The 16,055-nt window shown below is 38.8% G+C and overlaps 1 protein-coding gene across 4 annotated transcripts in view; it reads right to left on the reverse strand.

Moving 5' to 3' along the window:
• Positions 1-1,001: 1,001 nt before the first annotated feature.
• LOC113399944 (protein sidekick) overlaps positions 1,002-16,055 on the reverse strand; it is a 37,787-nt gene continuing 22,733 nt past the window's right edge. The window contains exons 6-29 of one of the 4 annotated variants that reach the window (XM_064215481.1): positions 15,449-15,568; positions 14,646-14,801; positions 14,434-14,560; positions 13,949-14,244; positions 13,689-13,874; positions 13,461-13,484; positions 12,681-13,093; positions 11,338-11,560; positions 10,727-10,923; positions 10,111-10,320; positions 9,609-9,863; positions 9,296-9,524; positions 8,889-9,209; positions 8,607-8,787; positions 8,232-8,447; positions 7,295-7,491; positions 6,361-6,557; positions 5,648-5,887; positions 5,415-5,552; positions 5,124-5,331; positions 4,727-5,005; positions 3,885-4,205; positions 3,412-3,713; positions 1,002-2,696 (exon numbers count right to left, since the gene is read on the reverse strand). In XM_064215481.1, coding sequence (XP_064071551.1) covers positions 2,454-2,696; positions 3,412-3,713; positions 3,885-4,205; positions 4,727-5,005; positions 5,124-5,331; positions 5,415-5,552; positions 5,648-5,887; positions 6,361-6,557; positions 7,295-7,491; positions 8,232-8,447; positions 8,607-8,787; positions 8,889-9,209; positions 9,296-9,524; positions 9,609-9,863; positions 10,111-10,320; positions 10,727-10,923; positions 11,338-11,560; positions 12,681-13,093; positions 13,461-13,484; positions 13,689-13,874; positions 13,949-14,244; positions 14,434-14,560; positions 14,646-14,801; positions 15,449-15,568 — 5,279 coding nt within the window. In that variant the 3' untranslated portion in view covers positions 1,002-2,453. Of the gene's footprint in view, positions 2,697-3,411; positions 3,726-3,884; positions 4,206-4,726; positions 5,006-5,123; positions 5,332-5,414; positions 5,553-5,647; positions 5,888-6,360; positions 6,558-7,294; positions 7,492-8,231; positions 8,448-8,606; positions 8,788-8,888; positions 9,210-9,295; positions 9,525-9,608; positions 9,864-10,110; positions 10,321-10,726; positions 10,924-11,337; positions 11,561-12,680; positions 13,094-13,460; positions 13,485-13,688; positions 13,875-13,948; positions 14,245-14,433; positions 14,561-14,645; positions 14,802-15,448; positions 15,569-16,055 lie in introns of all 4 variants that reach the window. The other 3 variants (XM_064215480.1, XM_026639257.2, XM_026639256.2) reach the window with 3 other exon arrangements.

Consider the following 16,055-nt stretch of genomic DNA (forward strand, 5'->3'; position numbering starts at 1 on the left):
TCCTGATAATATGTGATATATATCTTAAAAAAATTTTGAAAATTAACATTTAATATATAAAGGTTAGTTTGAATCATAGATAGCAGAGATAATAAGCTATCATTATTAGTATTAGTCAAAGCGTAGGTTTTGGGAACATCTAGGGAATCTTAAGAAATTTTTCATATCGACTTTTTGTCCTGTATAAATAGGTTAAAAATAAAATTTTGAAATCATTAAATACTTATTAAATTAGACTTAAACTTAGTATTTAGATTCTACATTATTGCGGTAAATTCATAAAAATCAATGGATTTTAATGAGAATGGAAACTATACAAATTAACTAACAAATTTAAGAAATTGATAAGAGAAATACAGCAATGACAATAAATGTATCGATAAAAAATTCGGCTCACTATTAAGCATCTCTAAGTTATGGACAAAAAAGCTAAATCTCCCGACAAAATTAAAGTTAAGAAAAGATACAATTTAATTGCTTATTTAAATGATGTTAAAACGACATTTTTCTTAATAATTATATAGTGATTTTAATATTTTTACAAAAAAAGCCAGAACGTTTTGGCATTTGTAATATTGTAATTGTTTTAATATTGAAATAGAATATCCGCGAATAGCCATGTATTAGAAAACAGTAATAGTATTTCTGAAATCACTGTTTATTTTGTCAGTCTGACTTATGACTTACTTATAAGCTGGATGAATTATTGACAGTTTAGTCCATTCACCGTAACAATACGTCTATGAGAGACCCCTTGTCAGCTTGTAAAGGTTGAAGTAACACTTACTTTTGGCTACAAGTTTAATATTGTTTTATAATATTCTCATAAATAAGGCCTTTTTGTTTCTGCATTTGATTCGAAATCTTCTTTCGTAATATATGGCGTTGTTTTGAATCAAGATATTTCTTTATAAATAATATGATATAAAAGTATAATGTTTTTGGCTTAGGTATTTTTCCTAAACATCCATTATTAAATATTACAAATAAAACTCGTTAAGTTAATGTCATAATTTATTCAATTGCTAATCTTTGTATATTTAAAATATGTGAAAAAAATAATACAAAATAATTAGCTACATTAATGGCACCATTAAAACAATATATGCAAATTTAAATTTTTGCGTATCATGATAATACAATAAAAACAGAATTTACAGTATGTATTAAGTATTAATATTGGTGCATACTATTTCTACTTTTGAATGGAATGACACCTATGATAAATGTAAATACTTATTGCTATTTTTGTAAAGTATTTCATTGCAAATAAAAAATAGATCACAGATTTTTTAAAGAATTGTGCCAGATGAGCATGCCAAAAATGCATGCATCATAGGATAATAGTATTATCATTATTTACACCAATCAATAGTAGATTATTCTAAAACTATCAGTCAGTTATAAGTTATTAAATGTAGACAAAAAATTACAAAATCTAAATTTAACGTTTCATTAATTAATATTGCTTTTATAGTTAAAACAATACAACATTATTTTTCGACATCGAGAGAGACGAGGGCTGCTCACATGAGATATTACGTAAAAAATCTTTCTTAATTCACTCAACTATTCAAAAGTTTCCAAAATTCAACTTAAATAGATTCTGAATAAATTAATACAAATACAATTGCATACAATTAGATTAGTATTATTTTGAAAGTTTGTTAAATATAACTATTGGGTGTTTACAGTCTTACAACATACCACAATAGGTTAGATTTCACTTTTGTAAAAAATATTAATCATGTATGTATTTGGAATAAAAAAAATATCATTATATAATGAATTGAAAAATAAATATTTAAAACGAGATTGACGTGAACAGTTAATAATACAGATACAATAGCAAAGTAAAAATCTGTCAAAAACTTTAATAGATTATGTATATGAAGAGTGTTAGATCAGTAAGTACATAATATCATTATAACAATCAGCTTAATCTATAATTGGAATGATTATTAATATTTTCGTGACAAAAGTGATAAAATATCTATACAAGTTTATGTGGCGTGGTCAAAGTCTTTAATAATACTTCAATGTTAATTATTAAGATTATGTGCTTATTATATTTAGAAGTATTCCATGAAATATAGTCAAAACATTGAAAAATCGGAACAGAATAGGAAATTATTATATATATAAATGTATTTAAATATTGATCTAGCGAGATCTTATAAAATATTAAATAATGTACAATAGTAACCTTATATAGTTATGACCTTATCCTTCATAAGTATAAATTTTGAAAATGATATATCTATGTCAAGATGTCGAACAATATCCTTACGTCTAATATAGGTCTGTATATCTAATTAAGTCAGCTAATAATAATACTCAACAGTCATCGATATGTACAAGCGCTATTTTTATAAATTAACGCATTGGGAATGAATCGGCAGTGCGTCCTACATGTGCACGGCGTGCGCGGGCGCCGTGTCGGTAGGTTCGTGTCATACGAACGAAGAAAATCCTGGCAATGGGGCCCGGGAGCGCGCCATATTGTTCATGACGATTTGGCCGCCGTTGAGGCTGAGTACGGCGCTGCCCTCGGGCTCCGAGTCCGTGTAGCTGGAGTAGTTGCGAACGGGGCGCTGTCTTTTCCAAGACTGTCGTAACGTATCGTTGACGTTCGCATAATGATTTACAAACGAATGTGGCTCCGATCTCACGCTTTCATTTTCACTCTCCGAATTCTAAACATAAAAGGTTTAGATTAATTAAAAAAAAATCACAGATAACAATACTTCTTAAATAATTCATTCTAATGATTATTTTGACACGTTTGGATACAAAGCGTAAAAGAAACTACAAAGAGTTATTTAAGTAATACAAAGAGCTTTTATAAGAGAAAGTTAAGAAATTAATGAAAGTAGCGTTTATAGGAGAAATTAACTATTTACAGAAAAAATAATTTAAAAAAGTGTAGATATTTAACGTCAGTAAATATATGTTCGCCTTTAATCTTCCAATTATGGTTTCTTAGTGCTTTGCTCTCTTTAATAAGTATTAAAACAAATTATTGAAAGTACCCGATGAATTGACAATGTCGTCGTATGTTCATACATTTACTAACTGATTATTTCTACACTTGTGCGTTTGAGAATCGCCGCATCACCCTAGACTGGTCGCGATGATATTAATAAAGTGCCAAAGTTCGAAAATGAAACGCACTCCTTTCAATATTCACATCGAAATTCAATCAGCGGGAGCAGCGACGAAACAACGCATTTTTACCTACAATTCATTAGTGCTAGCCTGTTAGGAAGCGTGACAAAAATAAAGGAATGCGATAGATTTCAATCTGAATAGTTACCGTGGGAGCTCCGATCGACCGTAATGAGGAAAGAAATAAGACTAATTTAGTGAGACTCGGAGCACTCAGACGACACTAATTTTGATGGTGATCACCTGCGAGTCGGACGAGCTCATCTCGGAGGGTTTCTCGGTGAGCGAGGAGTCGTCGGGGTTCTCGTCGTAGCCGCGCAGGCTCTCCTCGTCGCTGTGGTAGGCGACGGAGGCGGGCGAGGGCCGCGGCGGCGACTTGGCGAGCGCGGGCGCCTTGCGGCGCAGCGTGCCCGCGCCGCCCGCGCCCCCCGCGCCGCCCGCGCTCGCCGCCGAGTTCTGTCGCGAGCGGTACAGGTCCAGCGCCAGCGAGCCGCGCTCGTCCGTCTCGCCCGCCAGTGACTCCTCCAGCGTCTTTTGAGCTTCTTCTGATAGAAAAACTGTACATTAGTCACTTCTCTATCCTGAATTGTAATATTCTACTATAAAATCGAGGTCAATAATTTTATGTAGTTATTTCCATTCGTATCAATTACAAATTGACTAGTTCAATGAATTTATTAACAACTACATTCACTAAACATACACAAATGTCTTACTTTTATACTTGTAACTTTTGCTTTTCACGCAAAGTATTGCGATGACCATAATTATAATGATGATGGAAGCAGCAGCGAGAGCGACCATAAACCAGGTTCTTCGATAAAACGGCCGGTACTGCAAGTAGCCGTATTCCAAATAAAGTTTAGACGGTGTCACGATAACTTTTTCGCTGTACGCTGGGTTGCTTATACCGTACATGTTGTATGCTATTACTCTAAACGAGTAAGCGGTCGACGGAAGCAAGCTCTGATAAGAAATAGTAAATTCTTCCAGTATACCATTGCTTGTTCTGGTTATTGTCTCCCATCGCGTATCATCTGAAAATATTAATATAGTAAGAGAAAGTCAAGTGATTACAACTTGGAAATGTACTTTTGGTGTGCACTAACCATAACTACTGTTGTATATTTGTATTTCCCTTAAGCTCTCAAACGTAAAGGCAGTAATGTATAATGATGTAATCCTACAGTAAATATGAATCATGCAGACGCGACTCAACAGTTCGATAAGGGATTTGATTATATTTATGGAAAAAACGCCGAAGGAGTCTTATAGTTTAGTGTGAAGTGTAAGATAATAAAATAAAATGTTAAATCAAGGTACTATCAACTTTGATAAGTAATTACCTAAAGGTGTTCTTAATACCATAAATATCTACGATTTAATATTTTTATCAACCAAAATCTAATGATAAAATCTTCCAAAAGGGAGTAATAGAAAACACGTGACTCACAAGCTTGCCATGTTTCCTTTGCTGCACAAACGATTAAAATATTTCATGATTAGTATCAAGTACGTACTGTATACAGTCATGCGCACTCATGTCCACCGCCCTCACCTTTCTTCCTCGCCTCGAAGTAGTAGCCGAGCAGCGGCCCCTTGCCCGAGGCGGCATTGGTCCAGCGCAGATGCAGTGCGGCGGGGTCGGCGCGCAGCAGCAGCGCGGCGGGGCGCGCGGGCGAGCCGGCCTGCGGGCCCGTGCGCGCGCGCGCCTCGGCCGCCGCGCCCGCCGCCAGCGTCACGGCGCGCACGCTGAAGCGGTACTCCACCTCCTCCTCCAGCGCGCCCACCGCCAGCCGCCGCTCCGACACCTTCTGCTTCACTTGTTTGCTGAATCCTGCGGCGCCACATGTATCACTGCATCGTTGCTTAATCTAACATTCGACCCTTATGCTCCTTAAAGAGCTTTGATGTTTATCGTGCAACAGTTCATATGTATTAATATTTTTACTAACGTTCATCCTGTTCTATGGTCTCGTAGGTGACGAGGTAGGAGTGTATGAGGCCATTGCGCCGGTGGGGTGGCTCCCATGACACTATCAGGCTGTTCATGGTGATCTCGGAAAATGTTATGTTACGTGGCGCCGAAGGCAGACCCTGATGCGTCCGTACTAGAATCGCGTTCGATCTTGGTCCGTCTCCAGCCGGATTAAAGGCTAACACCTAACAAAAAATGACGCATTAATATTATTTTGTTTTTATTTAAATATTCGATGCTATAAAATATGTTTTAACTATTTCAATACCTGAATTCGATACTGCGTAAACTTGTCTAGGAATACGAGCGAATGCGAGGTGGAAGTAGCCGGCACCACTTCTATCTCCTCCTCTGCCCGTCGTCCAGGTTCCGGTTCCTCCGGAGACTCGGTCATTAAGTAAAATATCTAATGGAATAAAATAAAAACTTGAATAAATAACACAAAAACATGTAATAAATATGTTAATGTTATGATCGGTCAAGTCAGTAGAGTTGCCAGACCTTGTATCCGAGCAGGTCCCCATTCTGCTGCGCGAGGTGTGGTGGGCCCCAGGTCAGCGCCACCTCCGTGGGTGACAGTGCGTGCGCCGCCACGCTTTGTGGCGGCGCGGTGGGCACAGCCTCGCCCACCCACACCACGGCCGGTGCGCCCGCCGGGCCCGAACCCTGCGAGTTCACTGCGCAAACGCTGATCTCGTAGTTGCGGTCCAACGCCAAATCTGTCAGCACGACTTCATCGCTCTGAAAGTAATTATTGTTGATTTAGATCGTCTACTGTGGACTTGAAATTCACTGCCAAGATGATCTAATAACTAGACCAAACAAAATTAAATAGATTATATATCACTATAACTGCTCTCGAAGTGTTTACTCTATGAAACTACTACTAAACTACTAAAATTCAATTTAATTTTATGGCAAGAAAGCGTGTTTATTTTGCCGAAATATATTTTTGTGGCTTTTTATTAGGAAAATTAACATTTTGAAGTATTTTTCCAAACATAGTAGAATACCCTATTGTGGCGCAATAGGTCAATTTTTATATATTGTACGAAAAGTAAGACACGCAAAATAGGCGAATTAACGTTGTTTATTCCTACGTATATTTGTAACTATTACTATTCGGTCAGTAATCGGCACAACTATTGATGTAACAAGTTTCAAATCAATCTGAATAAGATTTATTTTAAGACAAGTGTTATCGCCAGACGCACCTTAATGCCCGGCACTTCCTGCTTCATGGTGGTGTGCAGCGACGCGGGGAAGTCGGTGAGCGGCTGGTAGGAGACGGAGTAGCCGCCCGTGCGCGCGTCGCCGCTCCAGTGCTGCTCGCCCAGCGCCGCCCACTGCACGCGCACGCTGCTCGGCGTTATCGGCACCACGCGCAGATTCTCCACAGCTTTACTGGGCGCTACAGGAGTGGCCGTCAGGCACGAGATCATTTCAACGGCCTCGTTGGTTTAGTGGTTAAATTACAAGGCTACATAAGTGAGGTCCTCGATTCTGACTTAAATCTTGATCTTGTCTTTGGTTCAGGCAATACAAATATTGGGAATTACGGCTTGGAGCCTGGGCTTTGGACGTTGACAGTATTTACAATTTCAAGCTTCGGAAAGCATATATAGGTTAATCTGAATTGATTTCAGTTGTTAAAAACATTACCGTTCTATTGGATCGTTAAAGTGAGGTAAAAGAGATTGTATAAAGACTGTTCAGTATAGTTGGATAGTCTTCCTTGAGACTAGCGGTCTTGGCTTAAATGGGTCAGGAGGACATAATCAAATAAACTCTTTTTGTGGTCAACTGATAGCTAAAGGAAGATAATGAAGAAATTAATTATATTTCATACATACTAATAAATATTTTAATATTTATTTTTACGTTCCATTGCATTATTATTATTTTATCATAGCTGGTGTGTGGTCTCTGGTAGAGTAGATTAGAGTATACTTAAAATGTTTGTTTTAATCAATTCTATCAATGTTAATACTTAGTTCTATACCGAAGTGTACAATGGCAGAACGTTAGGTGGTCAGTCAGATCTGTTCCTTTGCGTTCCTTGTATTTTAAACACGTTTATGTATTATTATTATAGAAAATATAAAATAAAAGCATATTCTATAAAAGCCTCTTCCGCTATAAACATACCTGCCGGTAAAGTGCGAACTGTTTCCGTGGCATTACTGTATCGACTGGGTCCGATGTCGTTAGTGGCGCGGATTCGAAACTGGTAAGCGGTATAAGGCTTCAGGCTCTCCACGGTGTACGAGGTCGCAAACGGGTCGACGTGCTCGGGAAGAGTCTGCCAGGTGCCCCCCTCCTCCTTCTGCTGTATCGTGTAGTATCTGCCGGAAGACGCTAGTTAGACTGCAATAGCGATACGCTATAATAAATGATAAATAGCTATCTAATAAATATATATTTAGTTATATGTTGTCTAGTCTGACTGCCTCGTTGGTATAGTGGCTAAATATAACGTCGCAGATCCCGAGGCCTTGGGTTTAAACACCAGGTTAGGGTAATAGAAAAATATTGGGTTTTTCTATCACAAAATTTTCAGTGATAGCCCGGAGTCAATAAGTTGGAGGTGTATACACTTCCGTGCCTATATATATATTTTAAGTTATACTTATTTCGGCGCTTTAAGAAGAAATGATAAGAATGATTATTTATGATGAGCGCGCCTCGGGTTACATGTAACTACACGATAAAGGCGAAAATTGAAAAAAATACGTTTATAATAATAATATTTTTTGAAACGAATTCTTTCACGCGGTTTCCAGTCAAGTGAACTGGCAGAAATTTTCACTTAATGAAAAAGCAACTTTTCCCTCTCCTTCCCTTTCTCTTTCTATATATACGGTTTTACATAACATTATATAATCATATTTTTTGTTATTTAATTATTCTCAAAAGTTTTTAAATTTTAGGATTTTATTTTGAACACCAAACTGAACTTTTGGGTATATCAATTACCTTCGTCTTCCTTATTATATAGGAATTTGTAAGTACCAAATTCCGTTAGGCGGTATCACCCGGTCTTAACCTCTCTAACTGTAAAAGATTACGCAGCGCGCGCACGGACCTGAGCGGCGCGTAGCCGTCGTCGCCGGGCGTCCAGGAGAAGGTGATCTGGTGCGGCTGCAGCAGCGAGCGCGCCACGTAGGGCCGCGCGGGCGGCGCGGGCGCGGCGCGGTTGGCGGTGCACAGCACCAGCGCGCGCAGCGTGGCGCCCCAGCCCACGCGCGTCTGCGCCGTCACCGAGAACTGGTAGTACTCCTCCGCACTCAGCTCCGTGGCCCTGTCGCCCCCAGACCGAAGTTTGTTAAACACTCTGTACGACTTCCTCAATTTTTTTATAATTTTAAACAAATTAGGACGTTAGAACAGGTTTTACTCTTAATCGGGTACATCGTTGGTTTCTCGAGATGCAAAAATTGGCAAGACGATCGTTACTAACCTAAAAGTTCTATCAGAAGGTAGAAACTCTTTCGAAAACATGTGTTGCGTGGAACTGTTAAGATGGTATGTCACTTTGTATGCCAAAATCTCGCCGTTAGGATCTTCAGGAACATCCCAAATTATACGCGCCGTACTAAAAGTGACATCGGGAAAAGACACATTCGACGGAGGGCCGGGCGCTATAAAATAAAAATAAAATATATAATTCAATATAATAATACTGATAAATACGGTTTTTATTACTTAGATGGCAATCAAAAAAAAAAATTGCAATACTTACTGTCTTCAAAAGTTCTAACAGTGACGGGTGGATCGCTGAGTGCGCCGTCTCCTAGTCTCGTATACCCTAGGACTTGAATCTGATAGACGACATACTTCCGAAGCTCTGTCAATGTAACTGTATGGGTCTGGTTAGAAGAAATAGGGTGGCATTCTATTTTCTTTTGATCTGGACGAGGTGGAGGTACCACTGCCGCGTAGCACACTTTGTACCCTTCAATAAGGCCATTTTGATCTTGGGAAGGGATGTCCCCCCAGACAACAACAACAGTAGTGGATGACGTCGCTTTAGCTGATACACCTACTGGACCACTTGATGGAACTAAAAAACACATTTACATCAATAGAATTTCATTACATTTTATATAAGTAGAAAGTTTAATGATTAATAAAATTGGCTATCGTTACCTGCTTCTCTAGTTCTTTCCGTTGCAGTCGGGCTCGTGGCGGAGGTTCCAACTTCGTTTATGGCGGTCATCGTAATCTCATAAATGGACCATTCCTCTAAATTTGATAGCACATGCGAATTGGCCGTATGATCTTCGATTATACTATGTAGGGTATCATTAGTACCACTTCTCTTGTATGTGATATTGTAGCCTTTTGGGTTACCGTACCATTCGCTTTGTTGCAATGGCTAGAATAATTATATCAACTGTGTTAAAGAGACACGATATCGTTAATGTTTCAATTTTCTGAGTACGAATATTGCGTTACTTACAATCCATCTGACTCGAAGGTTGTTAGCGCTGACAGCGCGCACAGTCACATTCCTGGGTGGGTGCTGCGGAGGAGCTTGGATGGTTTGGAATTCTTTACAAGGCTCCGAGGGCGGAGAGGATCCGACGACGTTAGTTGCTATCAGTCTCAAGCGGTAAGTAGTGAAAGGAATTAAGTCAGTTACCAGGATCGACTGGGCGTCGGGGGCGTTCACTTCGTAAATCGATACCCAGGCAGAGTTCCGCGCAGTTTGAGCCTGTAAAGTTACATTTTCAATTAATTTACAGAGACACCTCTTTTATGATCACTTTAATGTTGGGTCCGATCAACCATAAACGTTATTTATATTTAGTTCTAAGGAAGTCGCTCAATTAATATTACTAATTTTTTTAAGCGAATTGTCCCTCCAATCGACTCATACCCGGTTTCTCGGTTCTGATGAATTGCGGAAAAATCGGAAGAGGAATAGTCGACGGTCATAGGTTCAGTAGTAGCGGCGGTACCTGCACGGTCCACTGCGAGACGGAGGAGTTCCCGTCGAAGCCGGGCGTGAACTGCAGCAGCACGGAGTGCGCGGCGATGTTGGACAGCGCGAGGTTGGTGGGCGCGTGCGGCAGCACGGGCTCCACGCCCGACTGGATGTCGGCCGCGCGCGCGCCGCCCTCGCCCACCGCCGTCAGCGCGCTCACCCAGAACCGGTACGACGTGCTCGCCTGCCAGCCGGAGCCACGGGGCCACATACACATTTCATTGTTTCGTTTGAGACTTTCTGTTCCATCTCTTCGTGTATTTATAATTACATTGAAACTTTTTTTTTATTCATATATAAATATGTTTGTATCAAGCGAGATGCGATTAATGCTGAAGTTAAGATCGTTTGTTTAAGCGCGATCAATTATTGCGATTTCAAAATATTTTTGTGTTCGAGAGCCTATTATAGATAAGGGTTATATGACTTTAAAATATCACGCTACGACTCAAGGGCGCGGCTAGAAAGCCTGCTAAGGCACGGGGGCAGCTTGTTGTTTATTATATTTTATATTTATGAATAGGCGATGGGCGTGGGAGAAAATATGTAACGAGTACTGATTTGTAAACAATATGTTAACGTCAAATCACCTGCAAATGTTCGACTCGTATGCTAGTACCATTGGGCGGTAGTATTTCTTCCTTCATTGTTTCGACGCTATCCTTCACTTGGTATTTGAGTTTGTAGCCGATGAGTACGCCGTTAGACTTTTTCGGTGGCGACCAGGACACTCTAACTGCTCTGTCTGATACATCGTCGAATTGTAGGTTCGTTACTTCATCAGGTGCTGGAATGACAAAAACAAATATGTTTAAAAAACAAAAACTTATGTACATAAAGCACATTAATTAAATACACTTTAGTTTTTTTCTTCTTTCTGTAGAAGTTTAAGTTAAACTTTAAAATTAAGTAACTTAAAATTGTTTATATAAAAAATAGATATTAGTTAGATTTTTCTGCACAAGCTATTGACCCGGTTGGAAATTATTTGGTTTTAAATATTTTAAAACTAAAAACTACATAAAATCAAATTAAAAATATTCTTTCATTCTTTACTCAAGTAGGCTCATAAAATCACTTTTGAATAGTCATTTTATAGTGTTGAATTTAATGTAAAGATACCATAATAGAATAAAACATTTGCTCGCAAACATGTCAGTAATAAATAATTTAAGCCTATAGTTATTTTATAGAAACTCACTATCTTCTTTCGTTCTTATCGAGACGAAGTCACTTCGCGGACCATCGCCCGGCTCCGTGAAGCACAGTACAGAAATATTATATTCGGTAAACTTCTCTAAACCATTTATGATTGCTGTCTGTTCGGTGAGAGGATCCAACAAATTTGGTGGTACGCTGACGAGTTTCTGTTCCACGCTATCATTCGACGCTTCGTCCCAAAGCCATGCTTGAATTTTGTATCCCTAGAAAAAAAATATGTTAAAAAATGTTTATATTATATTATACTAGGGTCAACCTTAATTGGATGGACTGAAGTAAGTCCAAAGACCAGTGACTGTGTTCAAACGAATACAATGAGGTTTCAGTTATAGCCCATTTCAGAAATAGTAAAAGACAAATTTAAAAGATGCGGATACTTATTATTTGCGCGTGAGAGAAGTTATACTTATTCGGCGTAATTAAGTAAGTAAAGCCTTAATAAACCATATCACCCCGTGCGCGCATTATAAAAATCATTCAAATATCATTTTCATAACGCGCCTAAAGAAGTATATCTACAAAAAAAGTTGATATTTAATAAACGTGATATTATCAGTCGAAATTTTGAACAATCCTGATATTAATTATGGATTCTTCAAAAAAAATACATTTTGAATGTAATTTTAAAGTTTTTATCCGAACTATAAAGATAAAATTAATTTAGACTTAAGTAGTTAAGTGGAAAAGTGCTGTATTATAAATAAAGATATATTAATCAAGAAGTGTTCTGCTGTATTATGTAAAGCAAAATATTCGCAGCGATTTGCAATTAGCAAATATATGTAATAACTGAATATGTAAAACTAGAAATTAAAAAAAAAATAGGCTGAACGTAAATACTCAAGTATGAATCGAGATTTTTATCTTTTATTTATGAATTAATTTGTATTAAATCCGACATAACGCAAATGTGATGAAAGGCATTGGATATTATGGGATTCATTACAAAATTTTAAGTACCGACACTCGCAAGCCATCTTTATTCAAAACCGAAACTTAATTGTAATCATATTCTGTTTCTAATTCATAATTTGTTAATATTTCTAATTGATTCATAGTACATTCCTAGGGTATGGCCACGACTGCGGACATTTTTGAAGTACGGATATGTAATCAGTCGATGAAATTCATTTTCACGGTAGTTTTTTAATAAGTTTTGGTCTGTTTCTCTAACCGATGTTAGAAAAAAAAAACAAGAAATGACACAGCTCAATTTTCTCACGACGTTAACCCATCACTGACTTGGATACGAACTCGAACGTATCATATCGAGTTCGGCCGTCTTAGTTCGCAATTATTATAAAATTCACATAGATCGAATACCTGATTGATTCCATTAATTTTTTGAGGATTTGGAGGCGTCCACCAAACTTGTATAGCGGTAGAATTAAACGCCTCGCAGCGAACACTATCGGGCGCCGCTTCCGGCACGCCCTCCTTTGTCTTTATCGTGTAACTATCCGAAAACACCCCGACGCCTTTATCGTTATATGCTGCAATTTGTACATTGTAATCTTTCCAAGTTATTAAATCTTGGATAAGATAGTTTCGTTGCGCTTCGTTTGTTATATTCTGATTGGTCCAGGGACTGTTGTCGTAGCCTTTCAAACGATATCTGATTACGTATCCCAGAATATGACCATTTCTATGTTCTTCTAGGGGCGGCTGCCATTGGGTTATTATCTCGGAGGAGGATCGCGCCGATCCCATAAAACCCAAAGGAGGTCCAGAGGGTGCTAAAAAATAAATGTATATTTTTCACATTTAAATATGTTATAAAGTATACAGTTACTATTCTAAAGACCGTAAATGCATATTATAATTCATGCGTTAGTTCATATTTACAATATCAAGTATACAACCTGCTAAATGATAAAATATTCAACTTTGTTACATTATAAATTAATATCATTCGCGATATAAATTGCACAGGCATAAGACATGCAAACATAATGAGTAATGAGTTCCATTAAAAAAAAAAAAAAAAGACAATAACGAGACAAAGTATTGACAAAACTCTGGTGACGTACAATCCAAAAGCGTAAACAAAAAGGTAATTATTAATAGTTTTTAGGTACCATAGGGCTTAACTTTTCTGCATACCTTGGCAGCATATTATGTCGCTGGCTGCTTGATCACAAAAAGAAAAACATTGTATTGTCGTTGATACAAGAGACAGAACGTCGTATGCATAACAACCTTATATATAAGAAAACATTAGGGCAAAATTATTAAGACGTAATTTAGTTTTACTCGAAGTGAATATCGTTTGAAATTTTAATACGTTAAAACGCATATAACTATCGATTATACACATTTTGTAATGTTTACCTTCCTGTGGTAGAGTCAAAACCTCCGTCGGTTCAGAAGGAGGACCCTCTCCTACGGTGTTCACTGCAGAGACGCGAAATTGATACGAAGTGGCCGCCTTCAAACTAGTCAGAAGCACCCAACGTTGATTCGCGGATACATTCATCGGTTCCGTCACCCAATTCAACAACGGGTCCGGGGTGGGACCTGCAATAGAAATGACATTCAGTAATTTGCTAGTCATCCTCGAAGTTGGCGAATGGCTACCGAGGAAACGTTACCGAATTCAGGCACGACTCGTCGCTGCACGATGTACTTGTTGACGGGCGAGTTCCCGTCGAAGCCGGGCGTCCAGGACACGTTGACGGCGCGCTGCGGGGCGGCGTCCAGGCGCTCGGCGCGCGCGTTGGTGGGCGCGAAGGGCAGCTCGATGACGGACAGCAGCGCGCGCCGCGTGTGGTTGCCGCCCGCCGACGTCACCACGCACGTGTACTCGCCCGCGTCGCTCGCGCGCACCGCCTGCACCTGCAGCGCGCCGTCGCCCGACACCCACACGCGCGAACCCGCCGTCATGGGTCTGTCGGGTGGACGGGGCCGTCGGATTAGCCTATTGCCATCGGTCGAGCCGATTGTAGCGAGAAGCTACTTTCATTTTTTGCACGTAATTGTATATATCTTAAGTTGAAAGCAAAAGTAGGGGAAGCCATGCGTAAAAATTATCAGCGTGAAGATTGAGAACTCGATCTCGTCTTAATATAGGTCTTACTGTTTGTTGTGGAACCAGTCGATGTTGTACTTGACATTCGGGTCGCTGGATACTTTACATTGCAGCGTTGCCGTGTGACCCAGTAATACTCGGGTGTCGACGGGAGGGGCGATTACTTGCGTCCTTACTGGAATATCAAATCTATTAGTATCTATAGTTCATGGAAGGTGAATAAACAAAGTTTTTTAATGATTGATGTTATAAATGCTTACCGAGCACAGTGAGGTACGCTTCACCGGAAACGTTGCCCGCGTCGTTTGTTCGTATACAAGTATATTTCCCGGTGTCCGCTGTGGTTGTGGCCGTTATTAGCAGGTCTCCTTCATCTAACGTTTGTAATCTTCTGGATAAGTTTATAATAAGAGAATCTGAAATAGTTTGTTTAAATATCTTAATACTCATATACATATTGCCTCTTCGGTCTAGTGTCTGACTTATAAGGATGTAGATCCTGAGGACCTGGGTTCAAATCCCGCCTGAGTATGTAAGTTGGAAGTGATTCCCCAGTCTAGTGTTTTCGCGGTCAAAACCGATTGTATCACGGTAAAACAGAGTAGACCTGTTCTTGAGCACATACTTGTGATCTGGTCTGGAGGAAATCACCATCATTTATACATATATTAAATAAGTGATACATTTGTTTACATACAAAATAGATATCGCCCGTGTCTTCGCTCGCGTTTTAGGAGTTTAACGTCGAACGTTATGTATTAAAAGTATGCCTATGTCCTTACTTGGAGATCAAGCTTGCTTTATATCAAATTTCATCAAAATCTGTTCAGTGGTTTGGCCGTGAACGAACAACAGACGGACCGACAGAGTTACTTTCGCATTTAAATTTGAATAAATGTATCAATTATGTATCTTATATATACTAAGTCCCTGTAACATTTTACACAATAAGTATGTATGTATATATATACACTATGATTACTGATAAAGTAATATTTACTAACTAAAACTGTGTGGCTATAGGGGCTAGCCTACAAATCAATTCAGTGTGCACATATCTCACCATTGAAGTACCACGTGACGTTGGGCGTGGGGGCTCCGATAGCCCGACAGACGATGGTGGCGTCCTTCCCGTCTAGCACGGTGAGGTTGGCCGGTGCACTCTGCATTATGGGCGGAGACGCTACAAGCCACACACGCAACTTAGTACGAGCACTACATGGTACACTAGAATACTATGCACTAATATAGTGCATTAATTATCTTGATACACGTTTCATTATAAATTAAATATCGAATGTAATGAGTAAGTATAAAGTTTCTAACACAAAAAAGGTTTTAGTTCTATAATACACATTACTACCCATCATTCGTATTCGTCTATGAATCGTGTATCAAAGAAGATGTTAGTAGAAGTCACTCAAAAAATCGTATTAATATTGCGGTGTCAAAAATGTGTCGAACCATTGTATCTATAATTATACAATTATAATTGAAAATTCAGCATGCAATACGGACTACAGATCATTCGACGTTTCATCCCAATAAACGTCGAATAATCACATAAATAATAAATACACATATGAATCCCAATCTGTATTGTGAATATATAATAAATAAAAACTATGATCACGAGAAATAATATTCGAAATTTGAAAGAAAATTATTTG

The sequence above is a fragment of the Vanessa tameamea genome, chromosome 8 (assembly GCF_037043105.1).
Source record: "Vanessa tameamea isolate UH-Manoa-2023 chromosome 8, ilVanTame1 primary haplotype, whole genome shotgun sequence".
Taxonomy (NCBI): Eukaryota; Metazoa; Arthropoda; class Insecta; order Lepidoptera; family Nymphalidae; genus Vanessa; species Vanessa tameamea.